Genomic DNA, 12,137 nt, shown 5'->3' with positions numbered 1-12,137 from the left:
TCTTTGTATAGGTTTGTTTGCTTTGAAAATTACATTCTAGTCAGAAGATACTTGATGAGGCTGTAATCAAACCAGGAGTGTGAATGGGGCACTCAGATGCTAATGTCACTGGGCTGTGACGGCCTGATGCCTGAGGGGCATAACCGATGAGAAGTAGGTATGATCTGGATGACACTGACACCTTTGTTCCCAGGCTTGCTCTTTGGCTCTTGTTTTAGGTTCCTTTTATTTATGGTGGCCCTTTTCAAAAATGACTGGACATGTGAGTAGACTGCAGTTTCAAATATCTTACAATCATATGGTATGTCTGTATTCTCTCAACCTGATTGGATTGAAGGTTGCAAGGCTTAGCGGAGTTTAGAAACTAAGTGTCCACCACTAAGTTGCTATATGACCTCAGACAAATGTTACTTTCCTTTCGGTTCAGTCGCCCAGTCGTGTCCGTCTCTCTGTGACCCCATGGACTGCAGCACACCAGGCCTCTCTGTCCATTGCCATCTCCTGGCGTTTACTCAAACTCATGTCCATTGAGTCGGTGATGCTATCCAACCATCTCATCCTCTGTCATCCCCTTCTTCTCTTGCCTTCAATCTTTCCCAGCATCAGGGTCTTTTCAAATGAGTCAGTTCTGTGCATCAGGTGGCCAAAGTATTGGAGTTTCAGCTTCAGCATCAGTCCTTCCAATAAATATTCAGGACTGATTTCCTTTAGGATGAACTGGTTTGATATTCTTGCAGTCCAAGGGACTCTCAAGTGTCTTCTCCAACACCACAGTTTAAAAGCATCCATTCTTCGGCTCTCAGCTTTCTTTAGAGTCCAATTCTCACATCCATACATGACTACTAGAAAAACCATAGTTTTGACTAGATGGACCTTTGTTGGCAAAGTAATGTCTCTGCTTTTTATTTTTTATTTATTTTTAAAATTTTTATTCTTACTTTATTTTGCTTTACAATACTGTATTGGTTTTGCCATACATTGACATCTCTGCTTTTTATTATGCTGTCTAGATTGGTCATAGCTTTTCTTCCAAGGAGCAAGTGTCTTTTAATTTCATGGCTGCAGTCACCATCTGCAGTTACTTTACTTTACTTATAGGTGATTCAGTTTCCTCATATATAATTTGGGGTAATAATACCTTGGTCTGGGTTGATGATAAGGACTGAGTGAGGTGATGTGTAAAGGGCCTGGCACATAGTAATTTTTCTCTGTCCGGATCGATTTTCCTTTCTTCCTTGTGTTGCTGAATTCTTAACTTCTGTTTATAGACCACTGTCTAAGTTAGGTCATGGCCAGAGATGGTCAAACTCATCTATTACAGGAGGACTTTTTTAAATAAGAGTTGCTTTAGATTTGACCCAGCAAGCCCACTTTTGGTTATATATCTGAAAGAAACAAAATCACTATCTCTCAGCGATATCTGAACACCCATGTCCATTGCAGTATTATTTTTAACAACCAAGACTTGGAACAATTTAAGCATCTGTTGGCAGGTGAATGGATATAGAATATGATATCACAGAATATTTCTCAGCCATATAAAAGAAGGAAATCCTGCCATTTGCAACAATACAATGGCCCTTAACAGCATTATGCTGAGTGAACTATATCTCTAGACAGAGAAAGACAGATACTATGTGATCTTACTTATGTATGGAATCTAAAAATAAATGACGAAACTCGTTCAGAGACTAGATTGGTGGTCAGGGAGAGGGAGTGGGGGAAATGGATGAAGATGATCAAGAGGTACAGAATTCGTTATAAGATTAATAAGTTCTGGAGGAAGTATAGTGATAAGTATAGAATAAGTGATCAGTATAGAATAAGTTCTGATGTATGTATAGTGTGGTGACTGTAGTTAACGATATTATGTGTCTGAAAGTTGCCAAAAGAGTAGATCTTAAAAGTTCTTATTTCAGGAAACAAATGTCTAAGTGAGGTGATGAACATTAACTAAACTTATTGTGGTAACCATTTCCCAGTGCCTGCATGGAACAAACCATTGTATTGCTGACCTTGCCTTAACTCCTACAGTGTTATGTGCCAGTTGTATATCAATGAAACGGGGGTAGGAGGAAGAACTGTTGCTCTCTGGAGACCCGTTGCTCCCAAATGCACACCCAAAGCCTAGTGTTCTGTTGCTTGAGAATTATTTTTGACCCTTATTGAATACATAGGTTGCAAGACCCTGCTCATAGAGATTCTGATTCATTAAGTCTGGGGTGAGGCCAGGAAATCTATATTTTGACAAGCCTCCCAGTAATTCTGATGTAAGGCCAGGATTGGGAGGCAGTGAAACAGATGGCCGGTTAAAGTTTCTGTCACAGAATCCTTGGGACATGTTGGGTAGGCAAGTGCTGCCCTCTGGTGCCTCTGTCTGCTTACTACACTTCTGCATAGCGAAGTGACTGGTGTGGAGCGCTGGTGGTCTTGCTGATACTTCTCTGAGGCTTCCTGTCCAACTCCCTGTCCAACACTTGGGCATTAATAAAAATGCTAGTGTCTAAAAATGTTGCTTCTGAATGGCAGCAGCTGTGCCTGTCTGTCCCGATCACCTGAGACATCTAAAGATGTTCACTAGTGTTTTCTGAGAATGAAGCAGCAAAGCCCCTTCATAAGGCTTGTGTGGAGGGACAAAATCACACTAGTGTCCTGTGAGGATTTTTCTTTATTGGGCTATGATATGACCCATGTTGCATGTGAAACAGTAATCCCAAACAGTTTCCTGAAGAAATTCTACTGTTATAACTGTGGCACTATAGGCTTATTATGAGAGCAGGGTCCTGCTTTGGCAAGTTTTTTCGAAACAGAAAAATCTGAATCCTTTGCAGTTGTGTAGCCCTCCCCACAGGACTCTGTGTAGAGTCCACAGAGGCCTTTGAGGTACTTCATCTTCCTTGTTTGCCATTTACAGTAAACCATGTGGCAGGAAGGGCAAATGTGACGATCCATGTCCACATCATCAAAAATGACTGTGTGTTCATTACGCAAATATGCCCTTGTTTAGGAAGATGCTGATCCCTCTGTCCCATCCACACAAGCACCCTCTGTCAGTAGGTACCAGATCAATAAATAAGCCTGTACTAAAGGTCTGGTCTGAAGAAAGGTATAAGGTGGTCTTCAGTTCTGCGTCCTCAGCTCTGAGATGGAAGAGCAAGGCCTGGGTAAGTTGCAGTAGAGGATTCTGTAGCAGATGGTTTTAATGGCCTAGTGGGATGATGGTGGCCGTGGATTATCTTTAAGGTAAATAGTCTACAGGTTGGAGCTGGTACCAAGTTTGCCAAACTTGATGATTTTGTCTGGGGCAAAGAGGCTAATGGGAGACCGAGCGAAGTTGCAGCAGCTGCTGCAGGAAGCAGGAGTGGGTTGGGGAGGAGGTGGAGTGTCGTGTGCACCTCCTCTTTGTCCCATTCATTGGGTCCTGGGGATGTCTGAAAGTGCGACACCTGACGCTGCACCTATAAGGCTGACAGAAGTTTGTTAATTACGCATGTTCATAGCCCGGGGTGGGGGAGGGCCCTGAGCACCACACAGCGCTCCACTGGGTCAGGTTAACGGGAGACTGAGAGCGCTTGCAGCAGCACAGAGCAGGACGCATGAGCTTGGTTGGGGAGGAATAATGACAACTGTAAAAAATTCAAGTTGCTTTTTAGGTATCTTGACTTGCTGCTAAAAAGCCGATGCAAGCTGCTTTTTAACTGATTATTGATAACTTGTCATTCGGGCTTCCTGGGTGGCTCAGATGGTAAAGAATCCACCTGCAATGCAGGAGACCTGCGTTCGATCCCTGGGGGAAGGATCCCCTGGAGGAGGGAATGGCAACCAATTCCAGTATTCTTGCCTGGAGAATTCCATGGACAGAGGAGCCTGGCAGGCTACAGTCCATGGGGCTGCAAAGAGTCGGACACGACTGAGTGACTAACACATATACACAACCTGTCATTCAGTTCTCCTTAATTGGAAATGTCTTCTCATTCCTGTATTACGGAATTTACAAGTTTAGGAAAAATGTTGAAATGGCTCAAATTCATCCCATTTTCAGGGCGAGACACTTCTTAAATTATCTTAAATTTAAGGATCTATTTTGTTTTTATTTTTTTCTGTGAAAAAGGACATTGAAGAAAAATACTCAGTAATCTGTTTCTTTGCCAAATTATTTTCAGAATATTCTTCCGTATAGATAGCAAAAAAATTCCTCATGCTAATGATTTTTTTTTAGCTTTTTTAAAAATTGTGGTAAAATATATACATCATGAACTGTATTCTTTTAAGCACTTTTAAGTGTACATCAGTGACATTAAGTACATTCGCAGTGCTGTGCAGCCATCTCCACTATCTGTTTTCATCATCTCATACAGAAATTTCGTACCCATTAAATAACACCTTACACCCTTCTTTCCCAGCTCCTAGTAATGCTGGTTCTTGGTTCAACCCTTTTTTAAAGTTTTGGCTGTGCTGGATCTTTGTTGCTGGGCACAGTCTTTGTCTAGCTGTGATGAGCAGGGGCTGTTCTCTAGTTGTGGTGTGCAGGCTTCTCACTGTGGTGGCTTCTCTTGTTGTGGAGCATGGGCTCTAGAGCACTCAGTAGTTGCAGGTATTGGGCTCCAGACGTGGGCTCAGTAGTTGTGGTACGTGGGCTTAGTTGCCCACTGACATATGGAATCTTCCTGGACCAGGGACTGAACTCATGTCCCTGCATTGGCAGGCAAATTCTCAACCACTGGACCACCAGGAAAGTCCTGACTCAACTCTTAATAAGGTGGATTTTTGATTGTGAATTAGTTTTTGTCTTTGAAACTAGATTTTTAAGTGACTTGAGAGCAGGCAGGTAATATAACTCAAATGTCTTTGTACCTTTGAGACTGGGCAGCTTAGGGATGACACAGATTGTTGGCTCAGCACACCTGTTCACTGGTAGATTGAATGCTGGAGGAAGGACCAAATAGCCTCTTCAGAGATTTTGAGCCTGAGAATTTGGGGGCTATGGGACCATTCTCATCAGGGCAAGAACTTCTTAGGAAATTCAGAAATCCTGGAGTCTTGGAGGCATATCACAATGTTGACAGGGATCATGAGGTTAACATTAATATGCAAATCAGTGGACATGGGGATGGTGGGTACTAAGATTGAACAGAAACAAGCTTGACCTGCCTAAAGGTGTTCAGATTCAGATTTTCATAAACATTTCAGCCAACCACTTCAGCCATGGTGGATTCAACCTAAGAGCCCAAGTTTGTGGTCCTTAGTCTTGCCAGTAACTCACCTGCATGAGTGGATACTCCACAGGATACTACTGAGATCTGTAAGGGCCATTCTGGAAAACCAAGCTCCAGAAGTGAGCCTCATTGATGTTCCTCCTTGGAAGGCGCTGTTTACAGTTTCTTCTCATCCATCAAAAGCTTGATCACACAGACTGGGAGGACTCCTTTAAGTCTCAGAAAGTAATTTAAAAGAACAGAAGCTATGTCCTTTTCTTGCCACAGTAGTCACAGTCCTTTTCATGACTGCCCACCTATTGCCTGTGACATCAAACTTCACTGTCCCAGACTTAATAGGATAACGTATACACTGTCGTCTTGTATGTTTCCTAGTTCTCAGAACAGTGATATATATAGTTCATGGAGTTCATCTGACCAATCCACTATTTCTCTTTTAGGGCACACAGTGTACATAAAGACTCAGTTATCTGGGGATAGACGCCAGACTGTTATCTGAGAGCTGAAGTCTGAGCCATCAGGATAGAGAGAATAGAGAGGGCATGAAGGAGTATTGCTTCCTGTGACTTGGCATCTTTAGGCTCAGGCTCTGCAACCCATGTAGTCAACCAGACACCCTCACCTTAACACTGTGTCACATGAGCTTCTCCTAGACAAGTGAAGGTCTGTGATGCCATACTTGACTTAGGAAACAGGAGGGCTTTGTGATGCAGTCTGCTGGTTTGATTCTATGCTCTGTGAGGCAGAGACAATAGGTCCACAATTTGGAGGTGTTAGGCTCTAAGACCCTTAAAGCCTAGGAAGCCTAGGAAGAGGGATGACTAGTAATGTCTAGATTATGTTGAGCCCTACTTTTGTTTTGTGGGATGTTGGATATCCCTTTTACACGTATGGCTCCATCATTATTATTGCATTAATTATTTGGCAAGTGAAAAAGAACCACCAAGATGTAAGGTTGGGACCTAAGAGGAACTGCTGCCGGGTAGGGAAACGCTATGACCATGACTGAACCAATTACGCCTCAGACAAGGTTTTATCCCTTCACTGTCTCTCCTTACCCTTACCCCTGCTTTTTTGTTTTAAATGGAGGAAGTTTCCTGACTGGATCCCAGTACAGCTTCAGATCTGGGTGATCCTTTCAGCTGGTGGACTTTTAGAACCTTGGGTGGCTAAAGTCCTCTGTCTACTAGACCACCCGTCCTTGATTGCATTTCCCCCTTTCTCTTGTCTTATTCTGATTTCCCACAGAACTTGTTCAGGGAATGGGGGTGGAGGTATGGAGTGTGAAGAGCTTTGAAATGAATCAGAAATAAGAAGAGAAAGGAAATGACGGGATGAAAAAGGTAGAGCAGGGAAAAAGGTAGCAGAATGTACAGAATTGAAACAGAAGAAGTTTGGGAAATGTTTGCAGGTTTTGTCTCCGTTTAGACATGAAAAGAAGAGGGTGCCCCAGCTTCACACTCTCTTTTGTCTTTAAGCGTCACCAGAAAGTCAAACAAAGGACTAAAGAGAAAACACCAAGAGGTAAAGTCCCAGTGTCTGCTCTGACTTCCCTCGTCTGGGGGTGAGACTTGCATGGACCCTGGCCCTCAGTGACCCCTGGTGCCAGGCGCTGGATGCTGTAACCATTGCTCCAGTTCCCCAAGTTGACAGATCCTCCCAGAAGACTTTTTGGGTGGGAAATGAGAACGTGGGAATGTTCCAAAATTCTCCACCTTCCCCCTGGGAGTGAAGAGGAAGTAGGGGAGACATCCTCAAGTGTATTTACTAGTTTTATGACCCTGTAGAGGTCATTTCATCTCCAAGTCTTGCTATCCATAAAATGGGCATCTGATGATGCTGTCTTACTCATAGTGTGGTTGTGAAGATAAATGAGAGTAGGTCTAGGAGAGCACATCATACCTGGTTAAGTTGTGCCCAGATGTGGTCTCAGAGTGCTGACTGGGGAGGGGGGTTGTCTGCAGTCTTCTGTCATTCAGCGCCTTCAACTTCCTGTAGGATGTTCCTGAATTCCTTCCTGTTCTGTGTAACACTGTCTCCTGGTTTCTCAGCTAGGAGACATTCCCGGAAAGAAGCTGACAAGCCGTGGGAGCTGCTCTCGCTCATGCGAAGGTGATCTCTTGCTCTTTGCAGTCTCCCACCTCCCAGTGTGGCCTGTGGTGATTTCTATGTTTGGCCTGGGGCAGGGTTGGGCAGAAGGAGAATGGCTGAGAGGGAGCCAGACACAGGGAGCCTGGAGCCCTGGGTGAGAGTTGCTGGAGGAGAGGGTGGGGTCAGACGTCTCAGTGGAGAGTGGTCTTCCAGCTGTGCTCTGGGCAAGGCTCACAAAGGTGCTGGAAGTCAGGATGTGACAGAATGTAACTCTGTGGGTTTTCTCCCAACCATGAGAGGAGTTACCCAGTCAGGAGAATGGATAGTTAAGTGCATAAACAAGTCATCATTTTCATATTCTCTTTACAGCCACACCCTTTCAAGGGCAGACCCCTGGACCCTGCTGACATTACCTCCTCTGGTTCTGTCTTCAGGGAGGCCAGTTCCCGGGACAACCCTCATGCAGGAGCTTGTCACCCTATCCCCTCCTTAAGAGCTCTGCTGAATGAGAAATTGGCTCTTGAGAGATGTTGTGTGCATCTCCTAATCCCCAGAATGCAGAGCTCCCACAGGACTTCCGTGGCCCGAAGCGAGGCTGACTCCAGGTTCTACCTGGTGACGTCCCTGGTGCTGCCCCATCAGCTAACCGTTGGCTCCCCCACCTGCCTGGTTCCCTTCTCCCAATTCAGCTTCTCAGCACAGGTCAGCAGAGAGCTCACCCACCTCCCAGTTTCTCAAGGCCCTGTGTTCCCACCAGTTGTCTGAGAACTTGTCCAGTTTAGCTAGCCCTGACCTGCTGAATGCTTCTGCAGAAAAGCAGTGGCAATAACAGCATGGGGGTAGAAAGCAAGAGCTGACAGGTCTGTCTCAGGCCACACACTGGCAAAGAGGCTAATGTTACTGCGTCAGTAACAAACGATTGCCATGCTTCCCTTCCCAGCCATGGCTGGCTTCCTCAGGAAGGAAGTGTGCGGCGGCTCCTGTGTGCAGACCCCTGCTGTCAAATCTGCAATTCTGTGGCTCTGGAGATTCAGCAGTTGATATCACGTGAGACTACGCTGACCACCACTACCTCATCGGGGCCATCACAGGGCTCCTCTTGCCTAGAGGTTTTGTCCATGTCTAGACTGAAGCGACTTAGCAGCAGCAGCAGCAGCAGCAGTCTCTCTTTTGATCAGGAGTCCCTGCCCTTCAAACAGCTTTCACTTCCATCAGCAACCCGCACAGTGTCACAAGTAACAAATCAGAAATCTGTAACCCAGTCAGCTGCCAAGTCAGCCACTAAGCCAGCTACCAAGTCTGCCAGTGCAATCAGCATCCGCCAATACTGGGCTGGTCACCAGCAGCTGAGGCAGGAATGTCGAGGGTCAGAGTTGCCCTTGGACGCAGGAGCTGTGTCTTTTGTGAGCCTTGAAAAGCCTAGGATTCCTGTGAACCAGCATGTCAAGAAGAAGAGCAAATCTGAAGGTATTCTGAAGAAACAAGGTCAGGAGCCCTTGAAAATCTGATTCCGTTTCTTTCCCTGAACATGAAGCTCACAAACCTAAAATACCCTATTACCTTGATTCCCTTCATCTAATGTTCCCGTCTCCCCCAGTCGCTGAGATATCTTTAAGTATTTGTATGTAATGCATGCATTTCTATCTATATCTGAGGGTTCCCGGGGTTTTGGAAGATTCCTGTGGCAGCTTATGTCATACCACCCCCAAATTTTCCAATCCTGGGTGGAAACACTACCATTTCTCTCATCATGAATGCTACCTCTAAGGCCTCCGTTGAAAAGATGGGCTTTTATCTCCCCTGACCTGAGGTTCATGGGAGGTAAGCCAGTCTACCCAAACTTTCTGTTTTTGAAGGATCCACTGTGGACCCTGTGCAAATATCACTGCAAACAAATCCCAAACCCTGTGATCCTGGCTCTACCCTCTTCCACATTTCAGTTAGTAAGTCGTCTCTGTCCACTGCTTGGGGGATGCACTGAGGCCTCAGTGTGCTGGCCACAGCAGAACACAGCTGTGTTTCCTTGGTTCCTCTTTTCTGCACATTGAGTCCCTGGTCTACTCCTAAACATCTTGCCCCCAAAGGCGAGCCTGATCTCTTTTTTTTCCCCCAATGATTTATTAATCTCCAGACTGTCTGAAATTTCCTTTACCACAGTTAGAGCCACGTTCTTCCCACCCTCCTGAATTTGAGCTTCTTCATTTTTCTGTCAGTGAGCCTCTATCAATGTCCCATTTTTGACTGTGGTCAAGTGTGAAGCCTTGCATTGGCACTTCCACTTCAGTGGCAGCTCCAGCTTCCATGGGGCTTGCTAGCTGTTGCCCAGAGATCTCTGTAGATGTAGCAAACCCTACAGCCTAAGTCCTGAGATGTATTGAAGGCTATGTCCTGAGACCCAGGGGCCTACCTGTTTGGAGACGTCCCTTTAAAAATCCTCACGAGCCAAGGTAGTATTTTTATGGAGCATGCCCCGAGCTGCTGGAGTGCCACCTTTAGAAGTGGTTTATTTGGCAATTTAATTTACCATTGCTGGGGTCTGCCCCAGAAGATCCAGCAGTCCCTCCAGTTGCTCCTTTCCCCTGATGACCAGCAGCCTCTGTCCCAGGGTAGCTCACTGACCAGCATGAGAGTCCCCTAGCCTGCAGACCTGGAGACCTGAGGGGATAGTGACCTCTTCTGATCTGTTGTGGCCAGCAGGGACAGCCCATAGTTGCTTATCCAGGCCATGGCGATGTTGTAGAGCCATCTTGACTAAAGATGTGAGAAAATCTGCTAGGGGATTGTTCCTACCCACATCTGTTGGAACATCTGCAGTGGTTGGAACCTCAATCACTGGGTCCACAGAATTGCAGGGCCCCTGGAAGCAGCTCAGTTCCCTGCACCCCAGAAAATAAGCCTCTAGACACAGAGGCAGCAGTCAGTCCCTACACGGATCAGGAAGTGATACCCTGAATACTGTCCGGCCTGAACCAGCAGCAGTAAGCCTCCCCAGATGCTGTTACCAATCACTTTGTTTAGATAACTCCCTGCACCAGCAGGGAGAGTAGGGACACAGGGAAACTCAAAGCTGCAGAGAGCCACAGAGAAGGGGTGCAGTGCCACATCTCTCTCCATCCACAGAGACCATTTGCTCTGCCAGGGTTCTAGGAGGGACACTTTTAAGTTGAACCCCCAAGAGCCCCTGACTTCTCAAATGTATCTCCAGGATCTTTCTCAGGTAAAATTTTAGTTTGGGCAGGATGGTTGCCTTGAGTGAGTAGGGACTAGCAAGGTTCTGTCTGGATCTGTAGAGCCACCATCTCCAAGCTCTCAGCTTAGTGCCCCTGTCCATACCTTCACCAGCATCTCCCTTACCTTGAGTTCCTAGAGCATCCTCCAAGATTCCTTGGGACCAAAGGACTAGATGAGAATGGTCTGTAAGCCTGTTAGAGCAAGGTGAATGACCTCACCCAAAGAAGCATTCCCGCGAATGCCATGTCTGGAAGTGTTCAGGGCTTAAAGGGCCAGACTTTGCAGGACCAATTTGCTGTTCCACAGTTTGCATTTAAAGGACCCACATATTTTTCAGATCCAAACTCTGCAGGGCCAAAATTTATAGGGCCACCCTTTCTAGGGGCAAGAGCTGCAGGGTCTGGTAAAGACAGCTCATACTCACAAGAGCCCTATCCTTCCAGAAGCTGTAGAAGCCGACCTGGGAAATAAGCTGAAGCATTTTACACACGGGATTAACCCTGACACGAAAGGTCAAGGGCATAAGGAATGCATTCTCCACTGTAAGGATGAGAAAGCAGCCAAAACCAAGACAAAAAAGGCTGAGAAGGGTCCACCTTCCACCAAACGCCCCATGAATGGAGCTAAGCTGGAGAAGGAGGAGGGCTTCTTTGACGCACTCCAGTGCCTGGACAGTGAGTTCCAGCGACAGTCCGTGCAGTCTGGTCAGTCCTGTTTCCTGCCTCTCTCCAGTGGCAGCTCCAAGGGCAGTCCTCTGCTGACTCGTGCCACTCAGCCAGAAAATCCATCCCATGTCTCAATTTGCACCTCAGCAAAAGGCACTTGTCTACCCCAGGAGAGTACCCAGTCTAGGAAGAAGGAGCTCAGAGGTTCCCAGACTTCTGCATCCTCCTGAAAAGGCTGTCATCATCATTTCCATTAATAATCTGGTGAGGCAGGACTCTCTCCAAATAAACTCTGTACCTCTAAGCCAAGAACCACCTGTTCGTGCCTCCTTGTTTTCAGTGTGGTATGTGTGTGTGGTATGTATACACCCATGTATAGGAGCTTAAACCCATTTCACAGGTAGGTAAGCATTCCGCCTGACTCTTCCAGCTCCACCTTGGACTGTGGATAGAGGGACCTGAGCACAGAAGGAAGACCCGTATTTAAGGTACACTGGAGGTAAAGACCATGCTTGACTTCTGTCCTGGCTTCCCTGCTGACTTTGAGCCCCAGAGGAGCAAACTGTGCATGATGATAGTACAAGAAGTGATAGCTGGGAATCCAGGGCATTTTTGGCACAGTTTGTTGATAACTACTATATATTCCCATAATCTGGAGGGAAGACTTTTAGAGGAGTGTTGCAGTGCTTCTTCTTTGAGGAGGTGCTTTGTGTTTATCAAAAGCACATAGCTAATATGACAGATGTCAGAAGCAAACTATAGAATCTCCCCTCTCTGCACCTTGTTGTTATTGATTGGATTTTTTTTTTTTTTTTTTTTAGAGGTAACCTGTCTGGGAGCTTGCTATAGCTCTCTTGCCTCTTTGACCCTCATTGCCTTTCAGTTGCATGGAATAAATGCCTCCTAGAATGAAAATCAGTTGATGATAATGTCC

At 46.0% G+C, this 12,137-nt stretch overlaps 1 protein-coding gene across 2 annotated transcripts in view; it reads left to right on the top strand.

Annotated features, from left to right (window-relative positions):
* SPATA31F3 (SPATA31 subfamily F member 3) overlaps nucleotides 1-11,850 on the top strand; it is a 70,722-nt gene extending 58,872 nt beyond the window's left edge. Inside the window, exons 1-6 of one of the 2 annotated variants that reach the window (XM_052645115.1) lie at nucleotides 6,055-6,198; nucleotides 6,695-6,740; nucleotides 7,268-7,328; nucleotides 8,248-8,774; nucleotides 9,164-9,250; nucleotides 10,985-11,850. In XM_052645115.1, coding sequence (XP_052501075.1) covers nucleotides 6,055-6,198; nucleotides 6,695-6,740; nucleotides 7,268-7,328; nucleotides 8,248-8,774; nucleotides 9,164-9,250; nucleotides 10,985-11,433 — 1,314 coding nt within the window. In that variant the 3' untranslated portion in view covers nucleotides 11,434-11,850. Of the gene's footprint in view, nucleotides 1-6,054; nucleotides 6,199-6,694; nucleotides 6,741-7,267; nucleotides 7,329-8,247; nucleotides 8,775-9,163; nucleotides 9,251-10,984 lie in introns of those variants that run through there. The other variant, XM_052645116.1, reaches the window with a different exon arrangement.
* Nucleotides 11,851-12,137: the final 287 nt, after the last annotated feature.

The sequence above is a fragment of the Budorcas taxicolor genome, chromosome 8 (assembly GCF_023091745.1).
Source record: "Budorcas taxicolor isolate Tak-1 chromosome 8, Takin1.1, whole genome shotgun sequence".
Lineage (NCBI taxonomy): Eukaryota > Metazoa > Chordata > Mammalia > Artiodactyla > Bovidae > Budorcas > Budorcas taxicolor.
Note: the sequence above shows the minus strand (reverse complement) of the source record. Positions and strands in the feature narration are given on the sequence as shown.